Source organism: Eumetopias jubatus, unplaced genomic scaffold, assembly GCF_037043125.1.
Source record: "Eumetopias jubatus isolate StellerSeaLion01/CBP00866 unplaced genomic scaffold, mEumJub1_p1.0 scaffold_10, whole genome shotgun sequence".
Classification (NCBI taxonomy): Eukaryota; Metazoa; Chordata; class Mammalia; order Carnivora; family Otariidae; genus Eumetopias; species Eumetopias jubatus.
Genome location: NW_028274816.1, coordinates 81,631,877 through 81,658,583, shown reverse-complemented (window position 1 = coordinate 81,658,583; position 26,707 = coordinate 81,631,877). Strand labels below are relative to the sequence as shown.

At 64.5% G+C, this 26,707-nt stretch overlaps 2 protein-coding genes across 3 annotated transcripts in view; both read right to left on the bottom strand.

The window, feature by feature from the left end:
* Positions 1-2,520: 2,520 nt before the first annotated feature.
* FASN (fatty acid synthase) lies at positions 2,521-20,705 on the bottom strand. The gene is made up of 42 exons (XM_028112492.2): positions 20,623-20,705; positions 18,765-18,900; positions 17,880-18,032; positions 16,553-16,726; positions 16,213-16,413; positions 15,985-16,107; positions 15,781-15,896; positions 15,565-15,699; positions 14,547-15,015; positions 14,269-14,456; positions 13,991-14,180; positions 13,314-13,408; positions 13,070-13,204; positions 12,749-12,952; positions 12,484-12,599; positions 11,986-12,161; positions 11,708-11,899; positions 11,544-11,624; positions 11,244-11,423; positions 10,842-11,021; positions 10,559-10,762; positions 9,624-9,928; positions 8,980-9,372; positions 8,738-8,905; positions 8,544-8,662; positions 8,285-8,439; positions 7,947-8,150; positions 7,611-7,761; positions 7,345-7,523; positions 7,134-7,253; positions 6,837-6,959; positions 6,506-6,729; positions 6,225-6,426; positions 5,957-6,108; positions 5,754-5,845; positions 5,333-5,484; positions 4,990-5,235; positions 4,539-4,727; positions 3,982-4,212; positions 3,648-3,871; positions 3,445-3,543; positions 2,521-3,299 (listed from the first exon to the last, which is right to left on the bottom strand). Exons 2-42 carry the CDS (start codon positions 18,889-18,891, stop codon positions 2,910-2,912), a joined length of 7,557 nt encoding a protein of 2,518 aa, XP_027968293.1. The 5' UTR covers positions 18,892-18,900; positions 20,623-20,705; the 3' UTR covers positions 2,521-2,909.
* Positions 20,706-23,335: 2,630 nt separating this feature from the next.
* CCDC57 (coiled-coil domain containing 57) overlaps positions 23,336-26,707 on the bottom strand; it is a 99,151-nt gene continuing 95,779 nt past the window's right edge. The window contains exon 21 of one of the 2 annotated variants that reach the window (XM_028112342.2): positions 23,336-24,275. In XM_028112342.2, coding sequence (XP_027968143.1) covers positions 24,073-24,275 — 203 coding nt within the window. In that variant the 3' untranslated portion in view covers positions 23,336-24,072. The remainder of the gene's footprint in view (positions 24,276-26,707) is intronic. The other variant, XM_028112349.2, reaches the window with a different exon arrangement.

Genomic DNA, 26,707 nt, shown 5'->3' with positions numbered 1-26,707 from the left:
GGCCGAAAAGGAGGTGTTAAAGGCGAAATGAGGTCCTAAGGGCGGGCCTCTCATCTGTTAGGGCTGGCGTCCTTACAAGAAGAGGAAGAGACACCAGGACTCGTGTGGTCGCTCTCTGCCATGTGAGGACAACAAAAAGGCAGCAGCCTGTGAGCCAGGAGGATAGCTCTCCCCAGGAACTGAATTGGCAGGAACCTCGATCGTGGATTTCCCAGCTGTGAGAAAATAAATTTCAGTCTACAGTGTCGTGTTTTGACAGCATGAGCAGACAAACACGTCCCCAGATATTTCATGCAAACTGAATGCTTTTCAACTGAGACTGGTTTCCCTGCCAGAATTCTGGGAGAGTTTGGATAGAATGGGCAACATTTTTCTCTTAAGTATCCAGCAGAATTTGCCATTCAGGTCTGAAGTTTCCTTTGTGGAAAGGTTTTAACTACAAACTCGTTTTCTTCCATACGTGCAGGGTCACTCGGGCTGCGATTTCTTCTTGACTTTGTGTCTGGTGTGGAATTTTGTCATTTTACCTAGGTTGTCCAATTGTGTGGCATAGAATTGTTCATAATATTCCCTTATTAGTCTTTTAATACGTGTAGAATCTCAGGGACATCACCTCTATGGTTCCTGATATTGGTACTCTGTGTCTTTCTCTTCCAGTTCGATCTGCTTGAAGGTTTACGTATTACTGGTCTTCTCAAAGAACTCGCTTCTGGTTTCATTAATTTTCTGTTGTTCTTCTGTATTTTACTCCGTTGATTTTCACTCTGGTGTGTACTATTTCCATTATTCTGCTTAGCTGGGTCCAGTTTGCCCTTATTTTGTCTTAGTTTCTGAATGTTAATTTGAGCGGTTCCTTCATTCCTGCCACAGGTCTTCAGGCCCACACCTGTCCGCTAAGAGGTGCGGTGCTGCGCTAATTCAGCTTGAGATACCAATTTCTCTTTCCAGTTTTTCTTTAACCCAAGGATTCTTTAGAACTGTTATCTGATTTCCACGCATGTGAGGATATTCTAGAGACCTTTTTTGTTATTGATTCTAATTTTATTCAATTGTGGAGAAAATATTTTCTAGAAGTTGAATTTCTTTTTAACTTAATGACACTGGCTTTATGACCCAGAATGTGTGCTGCCTTGGTAAATGTACAATGTGAATTTGGAAAGAATGTGTTATGCTGCTGTCGGGTGGAGTGTTCTAAGTCAATGCGGGCAGACGGGCTGGTTGTTATGGTCCGTCTGGTGCACCCTCCTGATCCGGACTCTGGGTTCCACCAGTTTAGGAGAGAGGGCTTTTGAAATCTCCAGCTTCCATTGCAGATTTGTCAGTTTCTCTCTTCAGATCTATAACCTTTGTTTCCTGTGATTTGGAACCATCATGGGGCATGAAAGTTCAGGATTGTTACATCCTTTCAACCAGTTGACTCTTAATATGAAGTAACCCTTTCTATCCCGGGTGTATTTTTTGCTCTGAGATCTTTTTCACTGTTGGCACCTGTTCAGCCCCATGCAGCATGTGCCAGAATGACAGCCCTTTCCACTGCTGAATATTCCAGACAGGAACGGACCGCATCTGTACATCCATCCATTGGTGGACACCTCCTGGTCATTATGAGCAGTGCCGTGTGTGAGCCCCGGTGTGTGATTCTTTGGGGGTATATACCTAGGAGTGGAATTATTGGCTCATGGTAATTCTATGCTGAACTTTCTAAGGAATATGGAGGCACCCCTGGTCTGTTTCTGTGTTCAGCACATCCTTTTAGAAGGCTAGAGGTGGGCCTGATCTCCCTGGCCCCTGGATCCCTGGCTGCAGGGTCCAGGTTTCCCTGCTCATTCCCACCAGCTGGCTCAGAACTCACACCCCCCTGCACCACTGGTGTCCACCTCACCCCTTGGCTCTCAGGGTTCAGATGCTCAGGGAGCCTCCCTGCCCCTCTGACTTGCTCTGATCCACCTTTGCCTAAACCAGTGTGATGGTCAGTCTCTTGTTCAGCTCGGCTAGTTACGCAAACAGTAGCGTAGGCGTTGCTGTGAAGGTATTTTGTTGATGAGATTCACACCTATGACCACCTGACTCCAGGTCAAGGTTACTCTCGATGGTGTGTGTAGGCCTCCTCAAGGGGGAACAATCCCAAGGTTTCCCTGAGGAGTAAGGAATTCAGGCAAGAAGCAGTGCGGGGGGACACCACACCTGCCCTGGCCGATCTGTTAAAGTGCCCAATGGTATGCCTGTCCTACGGGCTCTGTTTCTCTGGGAGAGCAGCCACCCGGCCCTCTGGGAGCCAGGCGCTGTCCCTGTGTCTGAGGGCCGTGGGGAGCAGAGGGGCGCCCTCCCTGGGCCCTCACGCAGCTGTCAGAGGAGGGAAGAAAGGGTGCCTGGAGGCCAGAGCTCAGGTGGGGTTTAGTTGTGGGGAGGCCGGTAGGCCTTCCCCAGGTTGGTGGACACCTCCTGGCCATTATGAGCAGCGCTGCTGGAACGCAGTCCAGACGTGGTTCTGGACACGGACAGTTACAGTAAACTCCAGAATTCAAGCAGCAGTATGAATCATGTTTCTTGAAAAACGAATACAGACGAACACAGAATGGGTGCCCGGGCGCCCTGGACTGCTCCTTTCCACAGGCCCCTGCATCACTGGGGCCCCAGGGCTGGGGCTCCTGCGTCGCCGGCCTTCACAGGGTGGACGAGGCCCTGACGTCTCCCCAGCGACGCAATAAATAGGAGGATCGAATGCAGGACCTAGGTGCAGACCCATGCGGCGGACCCCACGCGGCGGACCCCACGCGGCACACCAGGCCCCGCCCGGCCGACCCTTCACAGACCGGGGCAGGTCTCCGAGTCGGCGGCGCGCACAGGGCGCGGGGGCAGGACTCCCACCGGCAGGACCCCCCCCCACCCCCGGGGCCGCGGGGGGCTGGCTAGCCCTCCCGCACGCTGACACGCGGCTCGGCCAGGGAGCTGTGGATGATGCTGAGGATAGACTCCAGGCCGCTGCCCTCTAGCAGCGTGCGGTGGTCCCCCTCGATCACGTGCACTGACACCTTGCCGTCGCACACCTGGGACAGGTTGTAGTCGGCGCCCAGGCCCTCGCCGTACACGCCACCGGTCTTGGCTCGCAGCAGCGTCACGTTGCCGTGGTAGGTGGCCCGCGGTGCGTACTGCTCGGCTGCGCGCAGCTTGTGGTAGAAGGAGCGCGCGGCGAAGGTCAGCTCGCAGCGGTCCAGGCCCGTGTGGCTGCGCTCGATCAGGTCCACGGCGGCCGCCACGCGCTCCCCCAGGTCCCTGAGGGGCAGCAGCGCCTCCAGCACCTGCGGGACGGGGCTCTGAGCGGTGCGTGCCTGGCACAAAGCCCCGTGGGGTCCGGACCGGGTTGCGCACGTGCGTGCTCCGCTCGGGGCTGCAGGGCGCCCCCCACCCCCTCCACCCCCCGCAGCCCCCGCTCCCCGGACCCACCTTGTCGTGTTCCACGTCGATGAACTGCTGCATGAAGAAGCATATGGCCTCGGCCTCAGCCTCCGCCTCGCAGCCCGGGGTCATCTTGGCGCGGTAGCTCTGTGGAGGGAGAAGGGGCTGCTGCAGCCGGGCCCTGGACTGCGACCCTGGGGCTGGGGCTGGGGCTGGGGCTGGGAGCCCACCGACACCACCAGGGCCCTCACCTGCGTGTAGGCCAGCACGTAGGAGTGCGAGCCGTCAAACAGGAAGAGGCTGTTGTGTGAGGGGGCCGCGCTCTGCTGTGCGGCCTGCAGCTGGGAGCACATCTCGAAGGCCACACAGGCCCCAAATGAGTAGCCGGCAATGCGGTAGGGCCCCTCAGGCTGCACCTGCCGGATGCACTCCACGTAGTAGGCGGCCAGACTCTGGATGCTGTCCAGGGGCGCAGCTGTGGGGCAGAAGGAGGCTCAGCAGCAGGCAGGAGGGGACCCTGGGTGGGACATGCACACCACCCTGCCTTATTGGGGGGTGGGGAGAGCCTCGCAGGACGGGTCACACCTCGGGTACACTGCAAGCCATAGGTGGGGATGCTGAGCTTGGAGGCCAAGCTGTGGAACACGATGGTGGAGCCTTCGATGGGGTGCACCAGGAACAGGGGTCGCTCAGAGCTCTGCACTGAGTTGAGCCGTGTCAAGGTTGGGCCCTCAGGGTTCACCAGCAAGGTGCTCAGGTTCAGCTGGGCCTGCTGACCGGTAAGGCTGTTGTCCTTGGCCATGGGGGCTGCCAGCTCTGTAAGGAGGGGGCAGATGCCGGGAGGGCCAGGGCCACACAAGATGCCCCACGCACAAACACAGCGACGGGCACAGGCGCACCCACCCACCCGACTCGGGCTGGGTGGGAAATGGGGGGGGGGCCGAGGCCCAACGCAGGGCTCACGGGCAGGGGCCCAATGGACAAGCCCTGACCTGGGGGGGTTGGGGGGGGGCGGCTTAGGCTGCTCGCAAGCCCGCGGCACAGAGGAACACCCGTGCTGCTCCAGGGACGGAGGAAGAGCTGGGGCCAGGGTGGCCCAGGGACCTTCCCCTTTCTGCAACTCTTCCCTCACAGCCACGCACCGTTAGCTGTGCCAGCCTTCGAGGAAAACTCCTGCAACTTGCGGAACGTGAGCTGCCGGATGTCCCGCATGGACAGCAGCAGGTCATGCCCGCGCTCCAGTATCTGGCGCACCTCCACGCCCATGAGCGAGTCCAGGCCCAGGTCTGCCAACGTGCTGTCCAGGTTGATGGTGGCCAAGTCTCGAATGCCTGGGGACAGGTACTCCGTTGGCAATTTGGGAGGGAGGTGGGGAGGGGCCCTGGGTGAGCGCGGACACCTTCGTGGCTAGTCCCCTTCCCAAACCACCATCACCGCGGTTACGGCATGTGCCCCACCCCCCCACCAGCTCTGTGCCGACCACTGGAGCCTGTCCCCTCCTGGAGCAAAAGAGCACGGGCTCTCTTCCCGCCAGGGAAACGGCAGTTAGCGGGAGCTGAGGGTCTGCAGTGCGGGGATGGTGGTCTCCCTCACCCAGGATGTGGGCCACCGCCTTCATGAGGTCCAGCTGGGCACTGCCATCACCCTGGGCGGTGGTCTTCTTCTCAGCCAGCACAAAGCTGCTCAAGACGGCGTGGGGCTGGTTCAGGAAGAAGTCCAGCACCTCCAAGCAGGAGGTGATGCGCTGAGGCAGTGTCCCACCAATGACTATTTCGTTGGAGCGCCTCGTCTCCAGGATGATGCCCACATCTCCAATGGCGCCCCACTGCACCGCGAGGCCTACAGGAATACAGGGCCAGCGAGCCAGGGGTGAGCGGGGGCACGCGGCAGGGTGGCAGCAAGTGGGGGCTGCCGGGCAAGGAGCAAGCTGGCCCACCTGGGAGGCCGTCGTGCCGGCGCTTCTCACACACGCGCTCCATCGAGGAGTTGGCGAAGCCGTAGTTGGTCTGGCCGGCGTTGCCGCGCCCGCAGCTCACGGAGGAGAAGGCCACAAAGTGGTCCAGCTCGGGGCATGCTGCCCGGGTCACCCTGTGGGTGCTCGAGTCACACCCTGCTGGCTGGTCCAGTCCCCCCGCCTCCCGCTCCCCCCGCCGGCCAGCGTGCCCAGCAGCCTCCACTTCCCTGAACCCCCAGCTCAGGCCCCAGCAGAGGCCTGCTGCCTGATCCCTGAGTGGCAGTGGGAACTCTGCGCTAGGGTACACACAGGTCAAGAGAGGCGGCTGCTTCCAGCATGCACCCAGGTCAGAGCCAGGCTGTGCTGGGGGATGGGGACAGGGCTGGGGGGTCGTATACCTCACCTGTCCAAGTTCACGGTACCGTCGTACTTGGGCTTGTTAACATCCTGGAAGAACTCAGGGGTTTGATTCTCCAGCATGGCATCTCTTAGGACCTGAGGGTGAGGGGTTCTCAGCACCTGCCTTGACCTCACAGCTTTGGAGGGCTCAGCCTGGGAGGGCCCTTCCCTGGGGGTCTGCTCTGGACCCTTCAGAGTTGCACTCACCATGGCCAGGTTGAAGACGCCGCCCACAGGCCCCAGCTGCATGGCCTCCGCAATGAGGCTCCGGGCCCCGTCCAGCGAGCTGGCGTTGCTGGTGGACACTAGGACCTGCACGCCCTGGCGCCTCCACTCACGGACTTGCTTGGCCTGGTAGCCTAAGGGACACAGGGCAGTGCAGTTGGGCCAACCGGGCTTCCAGACCAGAGAGCACAAGAGCGCTGAGCCGACCAGGCATTCCCCCCACCCCGTCCCGGCCCTCGGGACTGCTCACCTGTGCGGATACCAGAGCGAGAGGTCAGCACGAGTTTCTGGGCCCCTCGAAGCACAAGCCACTGGGCCAGCTCGAGGCCAAACCCGCCTAGGCCCCCAGTGATGATGTAGCTCTTGTGGGCCGGGCAGAAGGTCTTGGACACAGCTGTCATCAGCGTGGGCCTGGTCACCTGTGGCACCGTCTCCCGCTCCTCCTTGAGCACCTGCAGCCCAAGCAGCACCCCCAGCTCAGGCACTGCCCTCGGGGGCTGGAGCCGGGGGTGCTGGGGGCCCCACACTCACCTGCACGACCACTTTGCCGATGTGCTTCCCTTGGGCCATGAAACGGAACGCGTCCTCCACCCGGTGCTTGGGGAACATGGTGCACTTGAGGGGCCGCACCACACCGTCCCGGATGCCCGCCTGCAGCAGCCCAGCCACCTCCCGCCAGTCGCTGCCCCCGTCATCCATGAGCGCGTCCAGCAGAATTCCGTGGAACGTCACGTTCTTCAGGAAGATGGCCATGCCTGTGTGGGCAGTGGGGAGGGCTCAGCTCTCATGGCCCCCAGCTGACCCTGCGGACCTCGCCCGCCCACGGGCCTCCTGTTGCCCGCCTGCCCACTGCCCGCCTCACCCAGCTGGTGGTTGTTGGAAAGGTCGAATTTGCCGATCTCCAGGAACCGGCCGTGCTGGGCCAGGCAGCGCACACTGGCCTGCAACTTCTCCTCCGCCAGAGAGTTCAGAACCAGGTCGACACCTTGCGAGGGGGTGTGGGGAAAGAGAGGTCCTCTCCGTCATGACACCGGCCCCAGCCCCACTGTCCCCGCCTGGGCCCGGTGAGGAAGGGCAGAGGAGGACGGTGGGAGCGCGGGTGGACAGCGACTGGTGGGCGTGCCAGGGCCGCTGCCGGGGGCCCGCGAGCCGCGCTCACCCTTCCCGCCTGTGTGTCGCAGCACGTGCTGCTCGAAGGACGTGTCCCGGGAGTTGGCAAAGCTGGTGTCGCCAAGCTGAGGGAACCTGGCCTGGAGGTACGCGCGCTTCTCGGCGGACCCTGGTAGGGAGAGGCGCGTGCTAAGCCAGGCCGTGGGGCGGGGGCGGGGGCGGGGACAGCCTCGGGCTCCCGGGAGGGCTGGTGGGCTTACCCACGGTGGTGAAGACGCGGCAGCCCAGGCTCAGGGCGATGGCGATGGCGGCCTGGCCCACGCCGCCCGAGCCCGAGTGGATGAGCACCGTCTCCCCACGCTGCACGCGCCCCCGCACCACCAGTGAGTAGTAGGCAGTAGAGTATACCACGGGCACGGAAGCTGCCTCCTCCAGGGTCCTGTGGGCACGGCACACGAGGTCAGCTCGCGCCTGAGTCTCGGCCGTGGCCGCGTGGGGTGCCGGGCTCACGGTCCCACCGACTCACCAGCTAGACGGCACCTCCCACAGGAAGTCCTCAGACAGCAGGACGGAGGTGGCCAGGCCCTCAGCGGGCACCAGCCCCATCACACGCTTGCCACTGGCGTCCCGGCCAGAGAACTCCATGCCCAGCATACAATCCCGGGAGGCCCATTTCCCTGGGGGTAGATGGTGGCGGTGAGCCCTGCGTCTCCCCGGGCGGGAGGTGGGGGTGCCTGGTGCGCAAGCTCAGGCCTGAGGAGCTTCCAGGGCACTGAGTGCTGTGGGTCAAGGAGCCCTTCCTCTTCCCAGTCCCTGGCCTGGAGCATCTGCTCTGGCCATGCCCGCAGGATGCAGTCCGTACCTGGGATGGCGTCAGGGGAGAGCTTGCCCGTGGCCAGCATGATGTCTCGGAAGTTGAGGGAGGCGTAGTTGACGGTGCAGAGGTGGATGCCGGGGTCAGTGGGCTGGGCGTGACGCAGAGGGGAGCAGACCCAGCGGATGGAGGAGAGGTCCCCCCGGGTGAGGACATTCACGAAGGCGTGCTCGGTCTGCTCCTCTGGCAGGCCTGAAGGCGACAGGAAATGCGGCTGCCACAGGGGCTTCCTAGCCAGGGCCCCCTAGCCCCCTGTCACCCTTGGACCACCCAGCTATAACGCAAGGAGCTGGTGGGGGCCAGGGAGGCATCTTAGGAGGGCTCACCATGCTCCAGGGGGAAATGGCGGAAGGCCCCCCAGGACCCGTCCCGGTAGACGTTCATCACGAGGTCCCCCTGTAACACCTTCTGCAACTCTGAGGAGCTTGGGTCCATCTTGGGGATGGGGGAGGTGCTGCTGAGGTTGGACACCAGGATGCATCTGTGGGCAGCCACACAGGTGAGGGGAGGCTGGAGGTGGGAGAGGGCGAGGGCAGAGGAGGGGGAGAGGGAGAGGGAACCTGCAGCTCTGTGGCTGTCTCTCACCGAATCCGGTGGCTGCCAGGCTCTCGGCGGAGACAGTTCACCATGCCCACGACGCCCGAGGTGGTGCAGCTGAAGGCCGTCAGCCACACAGGTTGGGAGGAGCCGTTGGCCAGAACGTTCTGCGGGACGAAGGAAGGGTTGGCGTCTGGGTGGGTCCCCAGGCCCGTGGGCTGGGAGGCCCGGCAGAGACTGACCTTCAGGGAGTCCACCCATCGGAAGCTGGTGTCTTCCACGGGCAGGAAGATGGGGCTGTCCTGCGGGGCCGGCCGGCGGCGGCACAAGAAGAGCACGGAGCCGTAGAAGGATCTCTTCAGGGCCACCAGGTGCAGGGACGCCCCAGCAAATAGACCCTCCCACTCGTCCTGCGTGGGTAGGGCGGGGTCAGTGCTCAGCCAGCCTCCCCGCCCCAGCCCCAGCCCCGCCCCCGCCCCTTCACCTGGCTCAGGAGGCTCTGCCCGCCTCGCTGGGGCTCTGGGCAGGTGAGGAAGGCGACCGTCTCTCCCAGCAGGTGTCCTCTGAGCAGCGTGTGCAGCAGCAGGAAGCCGCCCTCCTTGAGAGCGGCTACCATGTTGCGGAGGGCCGTGGCTGGGTCACAGAGGGTGGCCACGGCACAGTTGCATGCCAGCAGGTCAGCCATGCCCAGGCTGCTGGGGGCAGGGTCTGCAGGGTCCCACTGGCCCTGGGTCATGCCATACTCCTGCAGCTTGGCCTGGACAGCCTCCAGGGCCTGGGGGTGGCGGTCCGTGGCTGTGTAGTCCAGCTGGACCAGGGGCTGGGTGTTGAGCAGTGCCGGAATGCGGGAATACAGGCGGCCATCACCAGCCAGCACCTGGAGGTGGGGAGAGCTTCCTGGACCAGCTACCCACCAGGCAGGCACCCTGATCCAAGCTGGCGGACATCTGCCAGAAAGGCCCACCCACCCACACTGCTGAGAAGACCACCAGCTAGTGTCCTCCCCCGGAGCTCTCCTTCAAGCAGGGTGAAACGGTCAAGGACACGAGGGCAGCCTTGGCACAGCTTCTGACGGGCCCTGGCGTTTCTCACGGCTGAGCCTGCCTGGACCTGGGTCCACACACCCACCTCTACAATGTGCATCCTGGGGCTGCTCAGGTTCTCCAGGGCGGTGTCCACGCAGGCCTTGAGTGCCGGGGAATCGAGAAGGCCGCGGAGCAGGGGGTCGTCATGCAGCAGGGGCCTCTGCTGGGCCAGTAGCTGGTCCAGCTCTAGCTGCAGGCTCCCATTGAGCTGGAGTTGGCAGGCAGCTCCCAGCAACTGAGGCAGGCCCTGCTGTGGGGGCTCCCGGGGCACCTGGGCCCCATCCAGCCCAGGGACCACCATCTTTAGCCCCTGCTGGGCCACCTTGGTCTGCAGTGCCTGTGCCAGCCCTGGGGAGGGGGAGATGGGCACTAAGGCGCGGTCTCACTCAGGCCAGTGTTCCCTAAGCTCCCCCATACAGCAGGGGTCTGCTTAGAGCAGGGATCCATCAGTAACCAGGACCCAGGTGACCCTGGCCTCCCAGGGCCCACTGCCTGGCCCTGCCCCTGGATAAGCGAACAGATGGGGTAGACAGAGGGCAGCCTGGTCCTCTAGGACTAGGAACTAGTCCCCTGGGTGGGTGTCATCAAGGCGTGAGCTCCACAGAGAGTAGGCTCCCTATGGAGCGTGGGCTCAGTGCCCTGACATCCCCGGCGGCACGCCAGGCCCCCGCCGATTATCCCTCACCCATCAGCGTGGGTGTGAGCCCTCATGTGGTCTGCCGGGCCAGGCCCCTGCGGCATCACACCCAAATGCCTGGCTGGGGACACAGGTGGGAAGGACCGACTCCGTCCTTGTGCCCTAAGCTAACCCCGAAGACCGGGAGCCTCTCGAGGAGGCAAGTTTTGGCTCCTTGTGAAGCAGGAGGTTGTCACGCTGGAACGGGTCCCAGCGAAGGGCTGTGTGGAAAGCTGAGAAACTCCCTTTTGCCAGAGGCATCTGACGGAGGCTGGAACACAGGGGCAGGGGCTGGGCCTCACCCCTGCACAGCTGCAGCTCATCCTGTAGGGCTGCGTTTCCAGCCAGGAGCCCTCCCTCCACGTAGGGAGTGAAGCAGAACTTCTCCAGGATCGGGGCAAGCTGCTCCTGCTGCCGCCTCGGGGCCACGGAGGAGTGCAGGCCTGAGACGAGGGCCCCGCCAGCTACCGTGCGGTTCAGACAACTGCTCACCACCGCGTCAGCCACTGTGGGGAAGAGCCGGGTGAGCGCGGGCCGCGGCCGGCCCAGCGACGCAGGTGCGGGGGGCCTGGGACTCAGGGCTACCTTGGGCCTGGCCCTCGAGCGAGTACACCTTCTGCCGGTGAGCGGCGGGGTCGATGTGGATAGAGGTGATGCGGGTGGGCAGGCGCAGGGTGCGCTGGGCTACGCTCAGGATGGACATCTGCAGCACGGCGTCCAGGAAGGTCACCCAGCTGCCCTTCCACAGCAGCCGGCCTGTGCGACCTGTGGCAGAGGGACCGTCGGCGTGGCCGGGCCTCCCATGCTCACGGCACCCTCTCCTCCACACGGGCCCTCACACCCAGCACAGCCCCCTGTCCACATGACTCAGGCGGTGGAGTCACGTGGCACCTGGGTCCTGGGCAGCAGGTCAGGCCCCGTGCGGCCTGCAGGGAGGGGGCCCCAAGGCTCGTTCCTGGAGCATCGAGGGAGGATGTGGCGCCCTACCTCCCAGGTCGGCCTCCAGAATGCCCTGGAAGCAGGGGCCATAGTCATAGCCACGCAGCCGCAGCTCCTTGTATACGTCCCCCTGGGACAGGTGGAACGCAGCCGTGGGGTCCATGGGGTCCGGGCCCTCCTGGCTGTCGAAGAGCTTGGGGTCAGGCTCCTCCCACTGGTACACCTTCCCTGCGGGGGGGGAGGGCAGAAGAGCCTGAGGTGCGTAGAGTGGAGCTGGTCGCCAAGGGTCCACTCAGAGGCCAGCCCCCACCAGAGAGCCCATGGCCTGGCCGGACGCCCTCTGCTCACCGCTCACGATCAGATTGCCGTTCTCAGACACCTCAAAGGTGCGGGAAGCCTCCAGAAGCCGCACTTCCAGAGCCACAGTCCCTGTGGACGGCAAGGCTGGAGATGAGCAGCAGGGGTCAGCCGTCAGCACTCCCGCCCTGACCCCGGCAGCCACCCCACCTCACCGGTCTTGGGCAAGATGGTGGCCTGGTGCAGTGTCACATCCTCAAACACCACGGGCATCTCTTCCACGTTCTGGCTCGAGGCCCGCGCCAGCGTCCTCCAGACCAGGCACAGATAGCCGGTGGCAGGAAGGAGAACGCGGCCGTCGATGCGGTGGTCCAGCAGGTAGTGGTCGGGGGACTCGGGGCTGGTGTCTGTGTGGGCTGGACCTTAGTGCCGGCACCCAGGAGGGAGAAGGCACCCTTGCCGCCCCCCCCAACTGCCCCCAGGCCCCGCTCACCAATGTTGTAGACGGTGGCGGCAGACGAACCACTGGAGCCGCTGGGGAAGTCCCCGGCGGCAGGCACGTCCCAGATCTGACTGTGGTCCCACTTGATGTGGGGGGAGATGAGAGGGGTCCCCCGGGGAACTGGGAACTCCACGGGCGGAAACAGGCCATTGGGGTTGGCGTCAACGCTGGGGGGTGGGGGAGAGGTGTGAGGCGCACACCTGGGCTGGCGGCCTTGCCCGGGACCACCCTGTCATACCCTCGGCCAGCCATCTCCCACGAGACCCCAGAGATCATCAAGACGGGGGGGTGGGGTGGGGGCCATACCAAGGGAGCTTGAGGTGGCCCAGCACCCACCAGCCCACTTCCTGGGGACAACCTCAAGGCCACCAAGCAACCCTATTACCACGCTCTGCTGTCGGGGAGAAGCTCCGGGGAGACCGCCCCCTCCTCCCCCCAGCTGGGAATCCGGCCCCCTCCCCGGTGGCCCAGCAGGGGCAGCTGACCCACCCCAGCAGGTGGAGCCTGCCCACGTTCCTGAGGAAGAACTCCAGGTTGTCTCTCTGGTCCTTCTTCATCAGGGGGATGATGGTGCAGCTGGGCTTGACACCTCTCTTCAGGACGGCCTGGTGAGGCAGATGGGCTTGGCCTTCCTCACTGGTTCCCACCTGCCCGCAGGCCCAGACCCTTGGCTTCTCTTGGCCGATGCACCAAGACCACTATCCCTCCTGGAACTGGCCGGCCTTCCCCGCTCCTGGCCCCAGCTGGTGCGCACCTGCAGCAGGGCGTGGGGGGCGATCTCCAGCACCACGGCGTGCTCAGGCACGTGACGCAGCGCCTCCTGGAACAGCACTGGGCTCACGAGGTTGTTGACGCTGTACTCCGCCGAGGATGTGCGGGCCAGGCTACCTTGCCACTGGGCCTCGGGGATGGAGGTGCTGAGCCAGCGCGCCGAGCGGGGCCTCGGCTCCCGGATCACCTGCGCATGTGACTCCGTCAGCCGTGCGGGGCCTCAGCCCCCACCGCCCTGCCTCCAGGAGGCCCTGCCTCCAGGAGGCCCTGCCTCCAGGGAGCCCCCGTAGGGTGGCCAGCCCACCTTCTTGAGTGCCTGCAGCAGCGTGGGGGCGATGGACTCCATGAAGTAGGAGTGAAAGGCCATGCCGCCTGTCTGCACCTCCTTGGCAAACACGCCCTCCTGCTTCAGCTGCTCCATAAATGTGACCACCTGGGCCTAAGGACAGAGGTGTCGGGCTGGACGAGTGTGACCGGTTCCCCACGCAGAGCTCCCCCTGAGGGATGGGGAAGGGACTTGGGGATGAGCCTTGCCTCCCAGGGCCCACCTGAGGTCCTGAGATGGTCACTGTGTCTTCGGAGTTGTGGCAGGCGGGCACAATGCCAGGGGGACAGCGCTGTTTACACTCCTCCCAGGACAAGCCTGTGGGCAGGGATGGCCTCAGGGGGCGGGCTGTGGGGAGCCAGGGCCCCCACCCGAGAGGAAGGCGCTGCCCGGGGCAGGCCCTAATGACAGGGGTGCGGTAATGACAGCCGCGGAGCGGGGCCTTTACAGGGCACTTTCGCTCCTGCCGCGTTTGATCTCGGAGGACACCTTCTCTGTTGTCCCACAGGTGGGGAGCCAGGTCCTGAGCCTCCGACAGGCCACCGCGGGCCTCGGCCCCTCCCCGGCAGCCCCTCAGGGTGGTGGCTCTCTGAGGTGTCCTTCCTGTCTCCGGCCCAGCCTGCCTGAGGCACGAGCAGGTACCAACACAAGGGAACCAAAGCGAGTCACCCTGACACGGACTTTATCAAAAGCTCCCTGGCTTCTTGTGTCGGGGGGGGGCATTCTTGTCCCTACGTGGCTTCAGCCCAGCCTATGGCGACGACGGCCTGTGCGTTTACTGCCAGCCGTAGGCTGCTGGGGTGGGTCGCGGCGTCCGCCCCGTGTGAACAGGAGGAAGGTCGGGGACGCCCCTGAGGCTGGTGGGGGGAGCGGGACGGAGGAGCACAGAGGGACACCCACCCACGGCCGCCATGGCCCCTGGTGGGATGCTGGCCTCCTTGATGCACTGGCCTCTCCAGTAGGCGGTGAGGATGGCTTCCTCCTGGGAAAGGCAGCCATCTGCGTAGCCACAGGCCACCTCCCCCAGGGAGTGCCCGATGATGCCATCGGGCCGTAGGCCCATGGAGGTCAGCAGGTCTATGAGGGCGATCTGGGGGGAGGAGAGGGGCATGAGGAGCCACGCCCGCCCGGCCACCAGCCCCGTCCTGCCCACTGGCCCCCCGAGCCCAAGGGCTCACCTGGATGGCGGTGAGGCTCACGAAGGAGTGCACAAGGTCGTCGAAGCAGCTCTCGTCTGTGCTCAGAAGCAGCTCAGACACCTGCAGGCCCAAGGGCTTCACGGCCTCGTCGGAGCGCAGGATGGAATCTCGGAAGCTGTGCAGGCGCATGAGGCTCGACCCCATCCCGTGCCACTGCGCACCCATCCCTGTCCCAAGGAGAGCTGTCAGGGGTGGTGGCCGCCGGGGCCAGCCCCCCACTCACCCTCCCAGGCGGGCCCGCACAGCCGGCCTCTCACCAGAGCAGATGAACCAGAGTGGACGCTGGCCAGCAGGCGGCTGGGCCTCCTGCACCTCCGGGCTGCTCTCCTCCCCGCCCAGCACCGCGTAGCCCCGGAAGGGCATGGCGGTGGGGGGGACGGCCGCGATGTCATTGAGCATGCTCACGAAGGCCAGGTCCTGGCTGTGCTGGTGGCCCTGCTCCAGCAGGCACTGCACGGCCTCCAGGGTGCGCCCACTGGCCCGCAGCAGACGGGGCAGGGTGACGTGTGGGGTGGACGGCGAGGGTCGCTGCAAATTGGGCCTGAGGATGACGTGCACGTTGGAGCCGCCGAAGCCAAAGGAGTTGATAGCCACGTTGCCTCCGTGGACGGGCAGGGGCCGGTCCACCACCTGCAGCCGCCCTTCCCGGAGTGCGGGAATCTCAGTGTTTGGGCTGTGGAAGTGCAGGTTGGGGGCCCAGAGCCCGTGTTCCAGGGACAGCAGCACCTGCAGGGGGCTCGCAGTTGGTGGGGTAGCTGGCCTCGGACTCCTTGCACTGCTGCCTGGGGTCGGGCCCACCTGCGCCCCTGCCTCACCTAACACAGCACAGGGACCCAGTGACCCTTCCCCTCTCTGGGCCCCACGCCTTCACCTGGGGCCCCAGGGCGCCCCCCAGACGGATGGGCTGTGGGCCTGGACACAGAGGCCCCCTCAGCCAGAGCTCCTTCCAGGTCCCAGTTCTTGCAGGAACGGTAAGCAGGTTACGATGTCAGCCCCAAGGAGCCTAGAGCACCAGGGAGCCCCCGCCGCATCCAGGAGCTACCAGTGCGTGGTCTCCCCACAGGCCACCCAGCGCCCCCCACCGGCTGGTCAGGAAGACTGTGGGACGGGGGGCAGCCACTGCCCCCTCCTCTGGCCCACAGGGAGCAAGGGTCGAGACCAGTCACAGGCTTGTGCCCTGCTGTCCGGGCCTCAGTGGCCGGCACCCCTCAGCACAGTCTGTGGGAAACCCCCCCTTGCCTGGCAGGCAGGACGGCTCCAGGCCCGCCCACCTACCTTGGCCATGGCTGCGAGCCCTGAGGCGGGCTCCGGGTGCCCCATGTTCGACTTTGTGGACCCGATCAGCAAAGGGTCCCGGCGGGTGGTGCAAAGGGCTCGGTCTATGCCGTTCAGCTCCTGGGGGTCGCCCACCTGTGGAGGACAAGAGGGGGGTCAGGGTCCCGCCCGGGCGCCTCTCAGGCCTGGGGTGTGGGGTGTGGGCAGGGCACTCACCTTGGTCCCCGTGCCGTGGGCTTCGATATACTCCAGAGACTCTGGGGCCAGCCCAGCCGGCTCGTACAGGGAGCGGATGAGCTGCTCCTGGGCCTCCCCAGAGGGGAAGGTTACACCTGTGGGATGAGCCAGGCCTCAGCCCCCAACCAATGACCACCTGCAGCAGCCAGGCCCGGGCCCCTCCAGCCCCCGGCCGGCGCCCACCTTGCTCCTTGCAGCCGTCGGTGTTGGTGCCGGCGTTCAGGATGGTGGCATACACGCGCCGGGCCAGGGACTTCTTGGTCAGCAGGATGACCACCACGGCTTCCGAGCGACAGTAACCGTTCCCTGCGTGGAGAGGGCACCTCAGGCCTAGGGGCTCTGCTGCTCCACGCCCCCCAGGGCCAAGAGCTCTGGGGCTACCCCCTGCCCTTCCCGCCCCTGCTCGCTCACCAGACTCATCGAAGGACTTGCAGGTGCCTTCAGGGCTCAGCATGCCCAGCTTCATGAACTGCACGGAGGTGTTGGGCTTCAGCAGGATGTTGATGCCGCCCACGATGGCGCTGGGGCACTCCCCACTGCGGATGGCCTCATAGGCATTCTGCAGAGCCATGAGGCTGGAGGAGCAGGCTGTGTCCAGAGCGATGCTGGGCCCTGTGAGCAAGAGCACAATGGGGGGGCCCTGGTGGCTCTAGCAGAGTGCCCTCCACTGGGAACCCATGGCATGGACGCCTCGCCCTGGCCAGCCTTCCTGGGGGAACCAGAGGCCCAGACGGGCTGGATGGGTACCCACCTTTAAAATCAAAGAAGAAGGAAAGACGGTTGGCCATCATGGCACGCTGGCAGCCCACCATGCTGTAGCCCAAGAGAGTCTCAGGGTCTCGGCTAAGGGCCTCTGAGGCCTCGGAGCCGCTCACGCCCACCCAGACACCGGTGTGTGTCCCTCGGAGAGATGCTGGGTTGATGCCTGCAGGAAGCAATGGTAAGGCCTGGCAGCCGGGCCTGCTGCCCAGCTCTGGGGCTAAGTCCTCCCTCTTAGCCTGGCTCTGGAGGGGCCTGAGCGAGGCAGCCAGCCCAGGTAGGGCTGAGGACAGGCAACTGGGTCACAAGGAACCCAGGGCCCAGGAGGCAGGTGGGGCTCCAGGCTCTGGGCCAGGCAGAGGCCGGACACAGCCGGAGGTGAGCACAGAAGGCAGCATTGTCCCCAGGACACTGCCCTGGCCCCTGGTGTCACCAGTAGGGTCTGGCAAGCCCCAGTGACCAATGAGCACCCAAGCACCAAGGGCAGCCTTCCCTAGGACAGGCTAAGATAAGGAAACAGAGGTAGACAAAGGCTGAGTGTCCAGGCTGGGAAAGGAGGGAGGGACCCCGGCCAGCCTCTGGGGAATGGCGTCCAAGGTCTCTGCTGGCCCTTCACTCCAGGGCACTCTGTGCTTGCAGCACTGTCCCATGCGGGCCTCAGGGGCTGGCTAGCTGTGCAGCAAGCAAGCTGGAAGGCCAGGGCTGCCTGCCCGCCTGCCTGCAGTACAACTGGCCGGCTCCCAGGCTCCCCCTCAGGCCTGGGCTCCCACCACCCACCTGCGGAGGCGCCACACCCACGTGGCCGGCCTCCTCTCCCACCAGGCAAGACGTTTAGGCCCCTGGGGCGGTAGGAACAGGTCTGTGCCCCGTGACAAGGGACAGCTGTCTCGAAGCACTTGTACAAGGCTTGGCAGAGCCCAGAGAAGGGGAGAGCGGAAAGCAAGAGTCCTGGGGGCCGGACCCCACCTCCCGCTCTGCCTGGCACTCCAGCCTTGCCCCAAGACCAGCTGGACTTTGGGGAGGGAGGAAACTGGGGCATCAGGGCATGCCAGGGACACCATGTGTGCGGTTGTGAAACCTCGACCTGCTCCCAGGCCCACGCCTCCCACACCTCCTCGAGCCCATGGGCCATGGGCCAGGGCCCAGGAGAGCCACAGCGCCTTGCACTGCCTCCTTGGTAACTTTTGTGTCTTTGGACTTCTGCTTTTAGAAGTGAGAAGAGGCAACGCTGTCATAATTTCTGGGCAGGTGGGAACCTCAGGGACGGGCCCCCAGCCCCGAGGTGGCCATAGTTGGCCAGCAGCCTCATGAGGACCCACCTCCGTCCAAGATGGCCTCGTAGGTGACCTCCAGCAGCAAGCGCAGCTGGGGGTCCATAGTGTGAGCCTGCTTTGGGTGGACCCCGAAGAAAGAGGCGTCGAACCTGGATAGGTCCTTCAGCTTGCCAGACCGCCTGGGCAGGCCATAGAGTCCTGCAGACATAGACAGGTGGAAGGCTGTGGGCCCCGAGTGACCGACGGCAAAGTCCCTGCTGTGATAGGGAGCCATGAGCTCCCGGGAAGACTGGGCAGGGGCTGGTGCTGCTAGGTCTGGGGTGCCACTTGGGCGACACCAGCCCTCCTTCTGAGATGGGGCCCCACTGGGCAGCCGTGGGGGAGGTGGCCTCGGAGCAGAGCCCAGTGGGGACAGTGCCCTCCTCCTGCCCACCACTGCCCTAGCCGGAGACCCTCGGCCTGTCCTAAACTGCCTGGCTGCTGAGGCCGGCCAGACTCCGCCACGCTGACTCACATCCCGTAGATCAGGTAGAGCTGCTCTGCAGAACAACCTACTGGGCGGGAGGGAGTCAAACCAGCTTCCCGAGAGAGCCTGGCATCTTATCTGGCAGTAGCTGGCTGGGCTCAGAGGAACAGGGTGGTGGGCGGTGGGGCCAGGGTGCCTGCCCACCTGGCCTCACCCTGGATCTGCTCCCCCAGCAGATCACCTAGCTCGGCTATAAAACGGGCAGATGCATGCTCAGGGTTGGCCCTCAGCCTCCCGTAGGCCCCCAGTCCCCAGCCTCGCCTTGGTGACCAGTGGCTCTGCCACTGGGACCGGGGTTCAGGCTGGAGCTGGGCTGCCCTGGGCAGCTGGGAGGCTGCATCCAGAGCAAGAACAGGAGAGGGTCCCCTTGTGTGGGGGGGTGAGTGCGAGGGCCACCCACTCACCTGCCTTCCACCTCCTGTCGTCGTCTGTCACCATGTCTACGCCGCCGATGAGATTGGCCCAAAACTCCTGCATATTGTCCGACTCGGGCAGCTTCCCGGACATGCCAGCAATCACCACCTCCTCCATGGCTGCTCTCTGCAGAGAGGGCAGCATGGGAGCCTGATTCTGGTCAGCTCTGGCGGCCACACCACCAGGAGGCAGCCTCCCACCCTCTCCCCTGGCTTCCTGACCCCACAGCACCACCTATGGGTTTGAGAGCAGTTGGTTAGCTCCTGTGCGCTGTGCGAGCTGGGACAGAAGCCCAGGGCATATGGGGTGGGGGTCCATGCTGGTCCAGCCAGCCCTTACTTGTCATTGGGAGGGTCGGGCCTTCTGGCCTTTGGCACTGACCTGTCACATGTGGTGACTACACCATGGCCCTGCTACCCCTGTGTCTGCCCCCCAACAGTCGGTGGGCTGTGCAACCTGCTGCTGGGGTCCTGGGAGAGGTAGCAGGCAGGGCCATCCCAGAAGAGCTGAACCCTTCCTGGGACAGGGCCACCCGGCCATCAGTGTGTTAAGAGCTGACCCAAGGAATCAAGCAAGCAAAAAAGAAAGGGTGTCAAAGTTTGAGGGAAAAATATATGAGAATGGGGGGAACACCAGCCCACACTGACCAGTGGGCCCTGCATCCTGCACCCCAGCTTGTTCTCCATGCTGGGGACAAGGGCCCAGGCACACTCAGGGCAGCCCATGAACTGCTAGGACTTGGAAGGGACATAGGGGGAGGGGTCCCTGCAGGGCTGGAAAAGATGGCCCCTACCCCGCCGCGGATCCATCCAGCCAGTCTGACCACCTAAGCAGGGTCCAACCTGGAGAACCACTTGGTTAAGGGCCAGGCAAGTGCTGCCCACACCTGCACACCTGTACAGGTGAGTCCTCAGGACACTACCTGCCTACCTCCGCACAGGCTGTTTGACCACCCAGATCCAGGTCCCCCGAGGCCCCCCTGCAGAGAAAGCCCGGGCCACACTGAGGAAGGGCGCTCTTGGGTAGCCCCGAGGGGGCAAGGCCAGGGCTGGTCTGGCAACTTCCGCCAAGGCCCCATGGTCTCGTGGCACTAAGGACCGGTGGACACGCCATCCTCCGGCCGTCCCGGGTCTCCCGGTCTCTCCGAGCAAGGGCGCGCGAGCAGAGAGCAGCGTCTCCCTCGCGTGCCTGAGTCCTTGTCGGGAGGGAGCCCCCACCCCCAGCGCTGAATAAAGAGCCCTTTGGAGGCCCAAGAGGCATCAGCTCGGGGGCGTTCGCTGCCTCCAGAGAGCGCCCGCTGTTCTCCCCTACTTGCTATTCACGCCGAGTCCGGCGCGGCCCGGGCAGGGGCTGGAGACCCCGCGGCGCCGGCCTCGCCCCGCCGCCCGCCCTCCAGAGCTTCGGGGCTCCGCGCGGCGCCCACGTGACGGGAGCCGGTTTCCCCCCTCCCCCCCCCCCCCCCCCCCCGCCCAACACCACCCTCGCCGCCCGGCCGCGGCCCTCCGGCACCGGGCCTGGGGGATGCCGCGGGCGGAGGGGCTGGGCGGTGCGGCCCGCGTGGCCCAGCCCGCGACCAAAATGGCTGTTCGCGGCGTGCCCGGCGTCCGCCCCTCGCCATCGCCCACCTGCCCTGCCGGGCCCCGGGCGCACCGCCGCCGGCCCTCCAGCGCAGGGACCCCGCCGCCCCGCACACCCAGACCGGGGGCCTCGGCGCCCGCGGCCCGACGGGCCGATCCCTCCCCGCGGGAGCGCCCCGAGACCGGAGGGTGCGGACCGGCGGCGCCCCGGAGCCGGGCCGCCCCCCCCCCAGGGCCCCCCGGTATCCGGTCCCCGCCGGGCCGCTCGTACCTGGTCTGGGCGCGGGCGGCGGAGCGGGCGGCGGGGAGCGAGGATGGAGCGCGGTGGCGGAGGGGAGGCCGGGCCGCTGCCGTCTCTCTGGCTCCCTCTAGGCCGGCGCCGACTCTATTTAACCGCGGCCGTCCCCGCGCGGACACGCCACATGGGCTGACAGCTTGGCTGCGCCGCCCAGGCCAATGAGCGTCGGGGCTGCGCCCCGGGACCCGGCGCGCCGCCGCCGGTGGGGTGATGCTGCGCGCCGCCGAGCCGCCGGGACCCCGCGCGGGGGCGCGCAGGGCTGGGGAACCCAGCACTCCGGGGGCGCCGGGAGGGGCGCCTCAGCACCCCCGCCCCCGGCTTCTGTGCCCCGCCTCCGCGGGTCCGAGGCGCGGAACCGCCGGAGGCGCACGCGCACGCGCCGGGGACTGAGTCCCCGGCGGGCCCCCGGCCCCTCCCGGCGCCACCCCCCACACCCTCGGGCCGCGGGGCCACGTGTGCGCGCCGCGCGGGTGAAGCTGGACGGGAATATGCTTGGGCGCCACTCTGGGACCACTCTGGGGGCACGCCGGAGACCGGCCGGACCCCCGGGAACACCGACCGACTGGCCCGCGTTCCGGCGGCGCGGAGCCGGGCCGGGGTGGAGGGGGTTAGGGGGCGGGGCTCGCTCCGCCGCCGTGGCCAATCGGGGACCGGAGGCGTGCGCACCGGCCCAATGGCGGCGCGCGAGTGGGCGTTGCTAGGCGATAGGGTGATGGGCTGGGCGGCTCGGCGGTCGTTGACCCCTGCCGAGGGCGCCCCGGGCGGGGTCACTGCCGGTCACCGCAGCGCGGCGCGGCCTCCCCAGTCTTACGGACCCGCGCGCGTGCTCCACGGCTCCCGGAGCCCGCGGGTGGGGCGAGGCACGGACACCACTTGGCGTGGTTCGAACAAAGGCGCCCCCCCTGGGCAGAGGCACTCGCGCGCGCACGTGGCCACTTGCACCCACGGGCGCGCACACGCCCCGGCTGAAGCTCCAGCCCTGAGTCTCCGTGCATTCCCCTGCTCACGTGGTTACCGAACTTACAAAAAGACCTCGGCTTCCAGACCAAAAGGAAACAGACCACCCGTCTAGGGGTCAGCTGGGAGTCCAGGAAGGCCGCCCTCTCTCCCTAGCGGCCATGCCCTGCAGGACCCAGGCCGCCTTATGGGCCTCCAAGCAGGTCCTTTGTGAGGCCAGCGGAGTCCCTGTTGGTCCCCAGGACGGCCAGTGCCCTGCTTCCTCTCCACCGCCTCATTGTCTTGAAATCAAACGCTGCACTCCTCACTGCGCTCCATGGCAACCCCTCCGGCTTTGCTTTCACGAGCTCAGGACAGCACAGAACGGGACTGGCACGGTGAAACCAGACGCCACAGCTTCACTTGGCCACATGCTCCTGCCCCACAGTGCTCACCAGCCCCGTTAGGTCCCAGGGGCCACTCCATGCTCCCCATCTTTCCCTTGGCATCCTTGTCACCGGGGGCTTCTAACTCCTGATAGCGGGCGAAAGGGCAGACCAGGAAGAGGTGGGAGAGTGCCCTAAGGTCCACCAGCTGAATTAATGTCCTGAACAACCTTCCCGTGAATTTTTCTTTCTCTTCCAATTTAAGAATTTTTCAGATACCTTGAACCCCGGGCCAGGAGTCACTGGACCATGCTGCGTAACACTCCCAACTTTTGGTGACTTAAATTATCCCAGGCTCATTTCTTGCTGGTCAGTGGGGCTCTGCTCACTGCAGCCTGCCAGGGGCCCAGGTGATGGGGGCTGATCCCAGGCTGGGCCAACCTCGATGGAGGGCCTGGGTTTGCGCCCTAGAGGGAGGGCTGAGAAACTCGCTCATGGGCTCTGAAGTGCCTCTTGGAAAGTGACAAGGCATCTCTGCTCAGGTTTTCAGCTTAAGGGAGTCACAGAGCCATGCTTCACTTCTAAGGGCACACATCAGAAACAGCCGAGCACTGGGACCCCTGCCACCCCTCGGCAAAGCTGCCTCCAGGTTGCTGCTTCCTGGCACAGCGGGAATGGCCCACTGTTACCTCTGCAGCTCCTGGAAGCACAGCGTCCCCAGGCTGCGTACTTAGCCTGTGGCAAGGATGTCCCTCAGGCCCGTGTGCTGTCACATGGAGCACAGGATGGGACAGGAACCATTGCACATCACTGGGGCCTGTTCTGTGATCTCTTGGCCCTGCATCAGGCACATGCATGACCAGCAACACCACCACTACTGTTTGTAGTCTCTCCCCGTGATGAGCATCCTCATGTGCCCCTCACCTGTGAGCCAGGTAGGGAGAGGACATGGTGCACAGTTTACCTGAAGGCCAACAGAAGCCATGAAGGCTGCATGATGTGTGTGGATCAGCCTTCCCCCAGCACTCTCCCATCCTCCCGGAGAAGCGGTCTGCCTGGTTCCGGGAGAGCCGGCTATCCAGAAAGGGAAAGCCTCAGTGCGGAGGGCCCAGGCTGCCTGAGGGCACAACCACACTCTGCCTAGAGTGGGGACAGGCTGTCTCCATTTCTGAGCACTGTGGCGGGCAAGGAGTGCTCTCGCTCTGCCAACCAGGTGTGGACCCTGGGGGAGCAACAGGCTGGGGGCTCTGGGAGAGTAGTACAGCGCACGCCCTGGCCTCTCCCATGCTGACCCTCCCGAGACAGGAAATTGTGATCTTGAGCGTGAAGTTCACTGTAGAGCAAATCCACAAGTGTCAAGGATGTGTGGTTAGGATTTATGAGATGTTTTTCGGGTGGGGAAGTGTGGGTGTGGTTTTGTGGTACTTGGAGCAAGGGTATCAGGTGCCGGGCCGCAGGCATCTAGCTGTCAGGGATGCCTCACTACTGTCCTACGCAGTGGGGGGAGGGGTGCGGATGTGGAAGGCTCCAGACTGATCTGCTGGGTTGGTCTCACAGGGCCAATGAGCACTGGAAGGGCCCCCCCCGCCCCATCAGCTCCCTGACATGAGCAGGGGAGCAGGTGTGGCGGAGCCCGGGGAAGCCGCCTCTGGTCTGGCTGCTGGCTCACCCAGAACCCCAGTTCTCCCTTCTTCCAGGAGGTCCCCTCCCACACGCAGCACTCTGTGGGGAAACGCCTACTTTGTGGGTGGGTGTTCTGCTCCCCGTGCCCCCACACCCTCATCAGGCTGCGCTGTGACCCCCGCCCCTGGGGGCCCTCCTGGCTTCCTTCCCCATGTCACTGGGGCGCTGTAGGAGAGGTCAGCAACTCCAGGGCCCAGCGAGAGCACCGGAGGCAGGGGCTTTAATGGCTCTGGGTCGGACAGAGCCTGGGGAGGCCACTCTGCGGCTGTGTGCGCACACATGCACTTGCCCTCTCCTCGTGCACACGTGGGTGCTTGCACACGCACACCCCTGATGCATGGTGAAAGCGCAGGCCCCAAGCACCAACATGGGAGGGGAAGGGAAGGGCAAGGGCGTGGGAGAAGGAAGGCTCAAGAAGTCAGTCCTTCAAATTGTAGTTACGGATCTTGGGGGGCCACTGGCAGCCTTTAGTTTTTGCAGGGTGAGCCCTGGAGGGTCTGGTGGGCTTGGTCTTTGCCTGCGCTTCCATCTTCTTCCCTTCAATGGCAAAGGCTGCCCATGTCCCCACAGGGCTCCTGTCCGGGTGTCCGAGGCTGTTGGCTGCTGGACGTGCCGTGAACTCTACCAAAGAACAGCAAGAGAAGGGCCTGTCACTGCACGAAGGGCAGGAAGGGGCGGGAAGCCTAGGCTCCCCGAGTATAAGCCAAGCGGCTGTGCCTCTGGCCTGCAGGACCCAGCAGCCCCACGCCCTGGCTCTTGTTCCAGAGCCTCGCAGGCCAGAGGTCCTTCCTGGGGGAGGTGCTCAAGGGCCGCAGTTGTGGCTTGGGGTCCCGGCACAGGAGGCCTCTGGGACACATGCTCTCCAGATGCACTGCAGGGCCTGGGCCTGCCCCTCCACTGGGCACTCTGGACACTTGGCCCTGAAAACGTCATTTCCTGCCGGGACCATTTTGTAATGGGTCCCCTGGGGGCGCCCAGGTTAATGGTTGACCCACAGCACGCCTCAGGCCCTTCCCCAGCTATCAAGCACCCTCTGTCTGCTGGCCGTACTCACCAGCACCCCCAGCTGCCCAGCAGCCCTGACATGTGTGTCCAGGCACAGGCCAAGGACCCAGGAGCCTGGGCCACGTGCCGTACACGTGGGCCGACACTCAGGGACAGCCCTTCCAAAGTGGCCACCACGGTGTTTCTGAACTAGGGCGTGGGAGGAGACTTTCATTTTCCAAGCTTTTCTCTAGTTGCCAAGTTTTTAGAACTAGGAGTGTATTTCTTTTGTAAAAAACAAAACAAAACAAAAAAGATGTTATTAGGAAGCAGCTGTCAGATGCAAGGTCAGAGTGGCTCTCCCTTGGGGGTTGGCCCAGCAGGTAGGGCCGGGGTCTCTGGAGCCCCAGGAGGGTCCACACTGGATGGGAATGCCGCCCCAGAGAGTACAGTCAGGGGAAGGTGGGGCCTGGCACCAGCATCTCACACACGAGACACACGGGTGACACGCACACCATGTGCCCGGCGTCTTGGAGCCGACCACCCGGGGCCTGGCCAGTACAGGGTGGCGTGCAGCACCGGTGGGGGACACCGCATGGCGGGAACCCACCCGGGCGAGGCCTGAGGACAGGCCGAAGGGACAGGAAAAGCCCTGTGCTCTGGAAAGCACGCACAGGTGGTGCACACTGTGGAGCTGGAGGTCGGCCATGTGTACCCGGGTCCCTGGCTCTCACCTTGGGCCTCTTCTGTCCTCGAGTACCTGGAACTGCTCCATTCCCTGCAGCCTCCTTGGGGTCACACAGCCTTAGGCCCCCCTCCTGTGCCCTTGGACACCCAGTCCTGGCGCCCGGCCCTGCTCTCCTCCTATCGCCTAGGCTCCAAGCGCCAGGATCCTGGAGTGGGATGAGGTTGGTCCCTGGATGTCCCTGTTCCTCTCTGCGTCCGAGGAAGATGAGCCACGGCTGCATCTCCCTCATGAAGGAAAGGCCCGTGCCTTTGGTTCTCTAGCCGCAGACCAATTCCTCTTCCACACATGCTCTCTGGCCCGCTGTCTCTGGAAGCGGACCCTCAGGTCCTGACTTCCCATCAGCCCCATCCTGATAGCTAATGATATCTAGGCCCATCCTCTGCTTGCATGGTTCCCTTCTGGAAGGCAGCGGCCAGTGGGGAGGGGCAGGGTTGGGACCCTGACCCCACAACGTGAGGGACTGGCCCTCTTAGGGATTCTGTGGGCCTGGCCTGAGTCCACCCTCGCAATCCGCTGCTGCCGGGGTGGGGGTAGGGGAGAAAGTGAGGCTCGGGAAGGAGGAAGAGCCTAGGCCCTGAGGCCCTGTGCTTGGGGGGCCATGCTCCCCGTAAGGCTTGCAGTGGGAGCAGGGCCCCTGAAGGAAGGCAGCTGTGGGGTTTCAGGGGTTTCTGGCTCCGGCAGAGCCATCCCTGAGGAGGTGGCCTACTGCCCCAGGGCAGGGGCAGTCCTGGCTCAGGCATGAAGCTGGACGGGTCAGGCCTGCTTCCCCCCCCCACCGCCACCCCCCCACCACACGCACCCTGTGACCCTGATGTGTGTTTTCCCTGGCTCACCTGAGATGTGCCCTCCTCGCTCAGACCAGCGGCTGGTTTGTAGCAGTGCTACACCCTCCACCACTCTGCCCTTCCTGGCCCCCGCCTGACCCGCTCTGCAGAGCCCAGCCTGGGCTCTTTGTGCACTGCGTTCTGATTAGGTTTCCGGAAAATCATTTGTGCACAGGACTTGCCTCCTGCATGTTGCTGGTCCAGCTCCGCCATGCCCAAAGCCTCGCAGCTATGAACCTGAAAGCAGGAACCCGCTGTCTGTCTCAGGGTTTCCCAGGGCTCTGGGAGTGGTCCCAGCTTCCTGGTGACTTGGTGCTACTGCTCAGCCCCTTCTGACTTGGGGAGGCTGCCTGCTCTGGGGAGCAGGTCAGGCTGCCCCTGGCTGTCAGGGGGCCCTAAGCACATGTTGCCTGGGCCTCTGAAAGCTGTTGGGGACACAGAGCCCATGCCGGCCCCGACTCTCCAGAGCCTTCCCTGGAGCTGCAGGGGCAGCTCAA

Bases quoted from the DNA above. Each gene is read 5' to 3' on its own strand.
- FASN (XM_028112492.2), bottom strand. From the start codon at position 18,891: ATGGAGGAGGTGGTGATTGCTGGCATGTCCGGGAAGCTGCCCGAGTCG. The intron at 5,846-5,956 runs GTGAGTGCAACT...CCTCACCCTCAG, and splicing joins GCGTCTTCAACCTGGCCATG to GTCCTAAGAGATGCCATGCT. The intron at 4,213-4,538 runs GTGCGTGGCTGT...CCCTCCTTACAG, and splicing joins GAAGGCTGGCACAGCTAACG to AGCTGGCAGCCCCCATGGCC.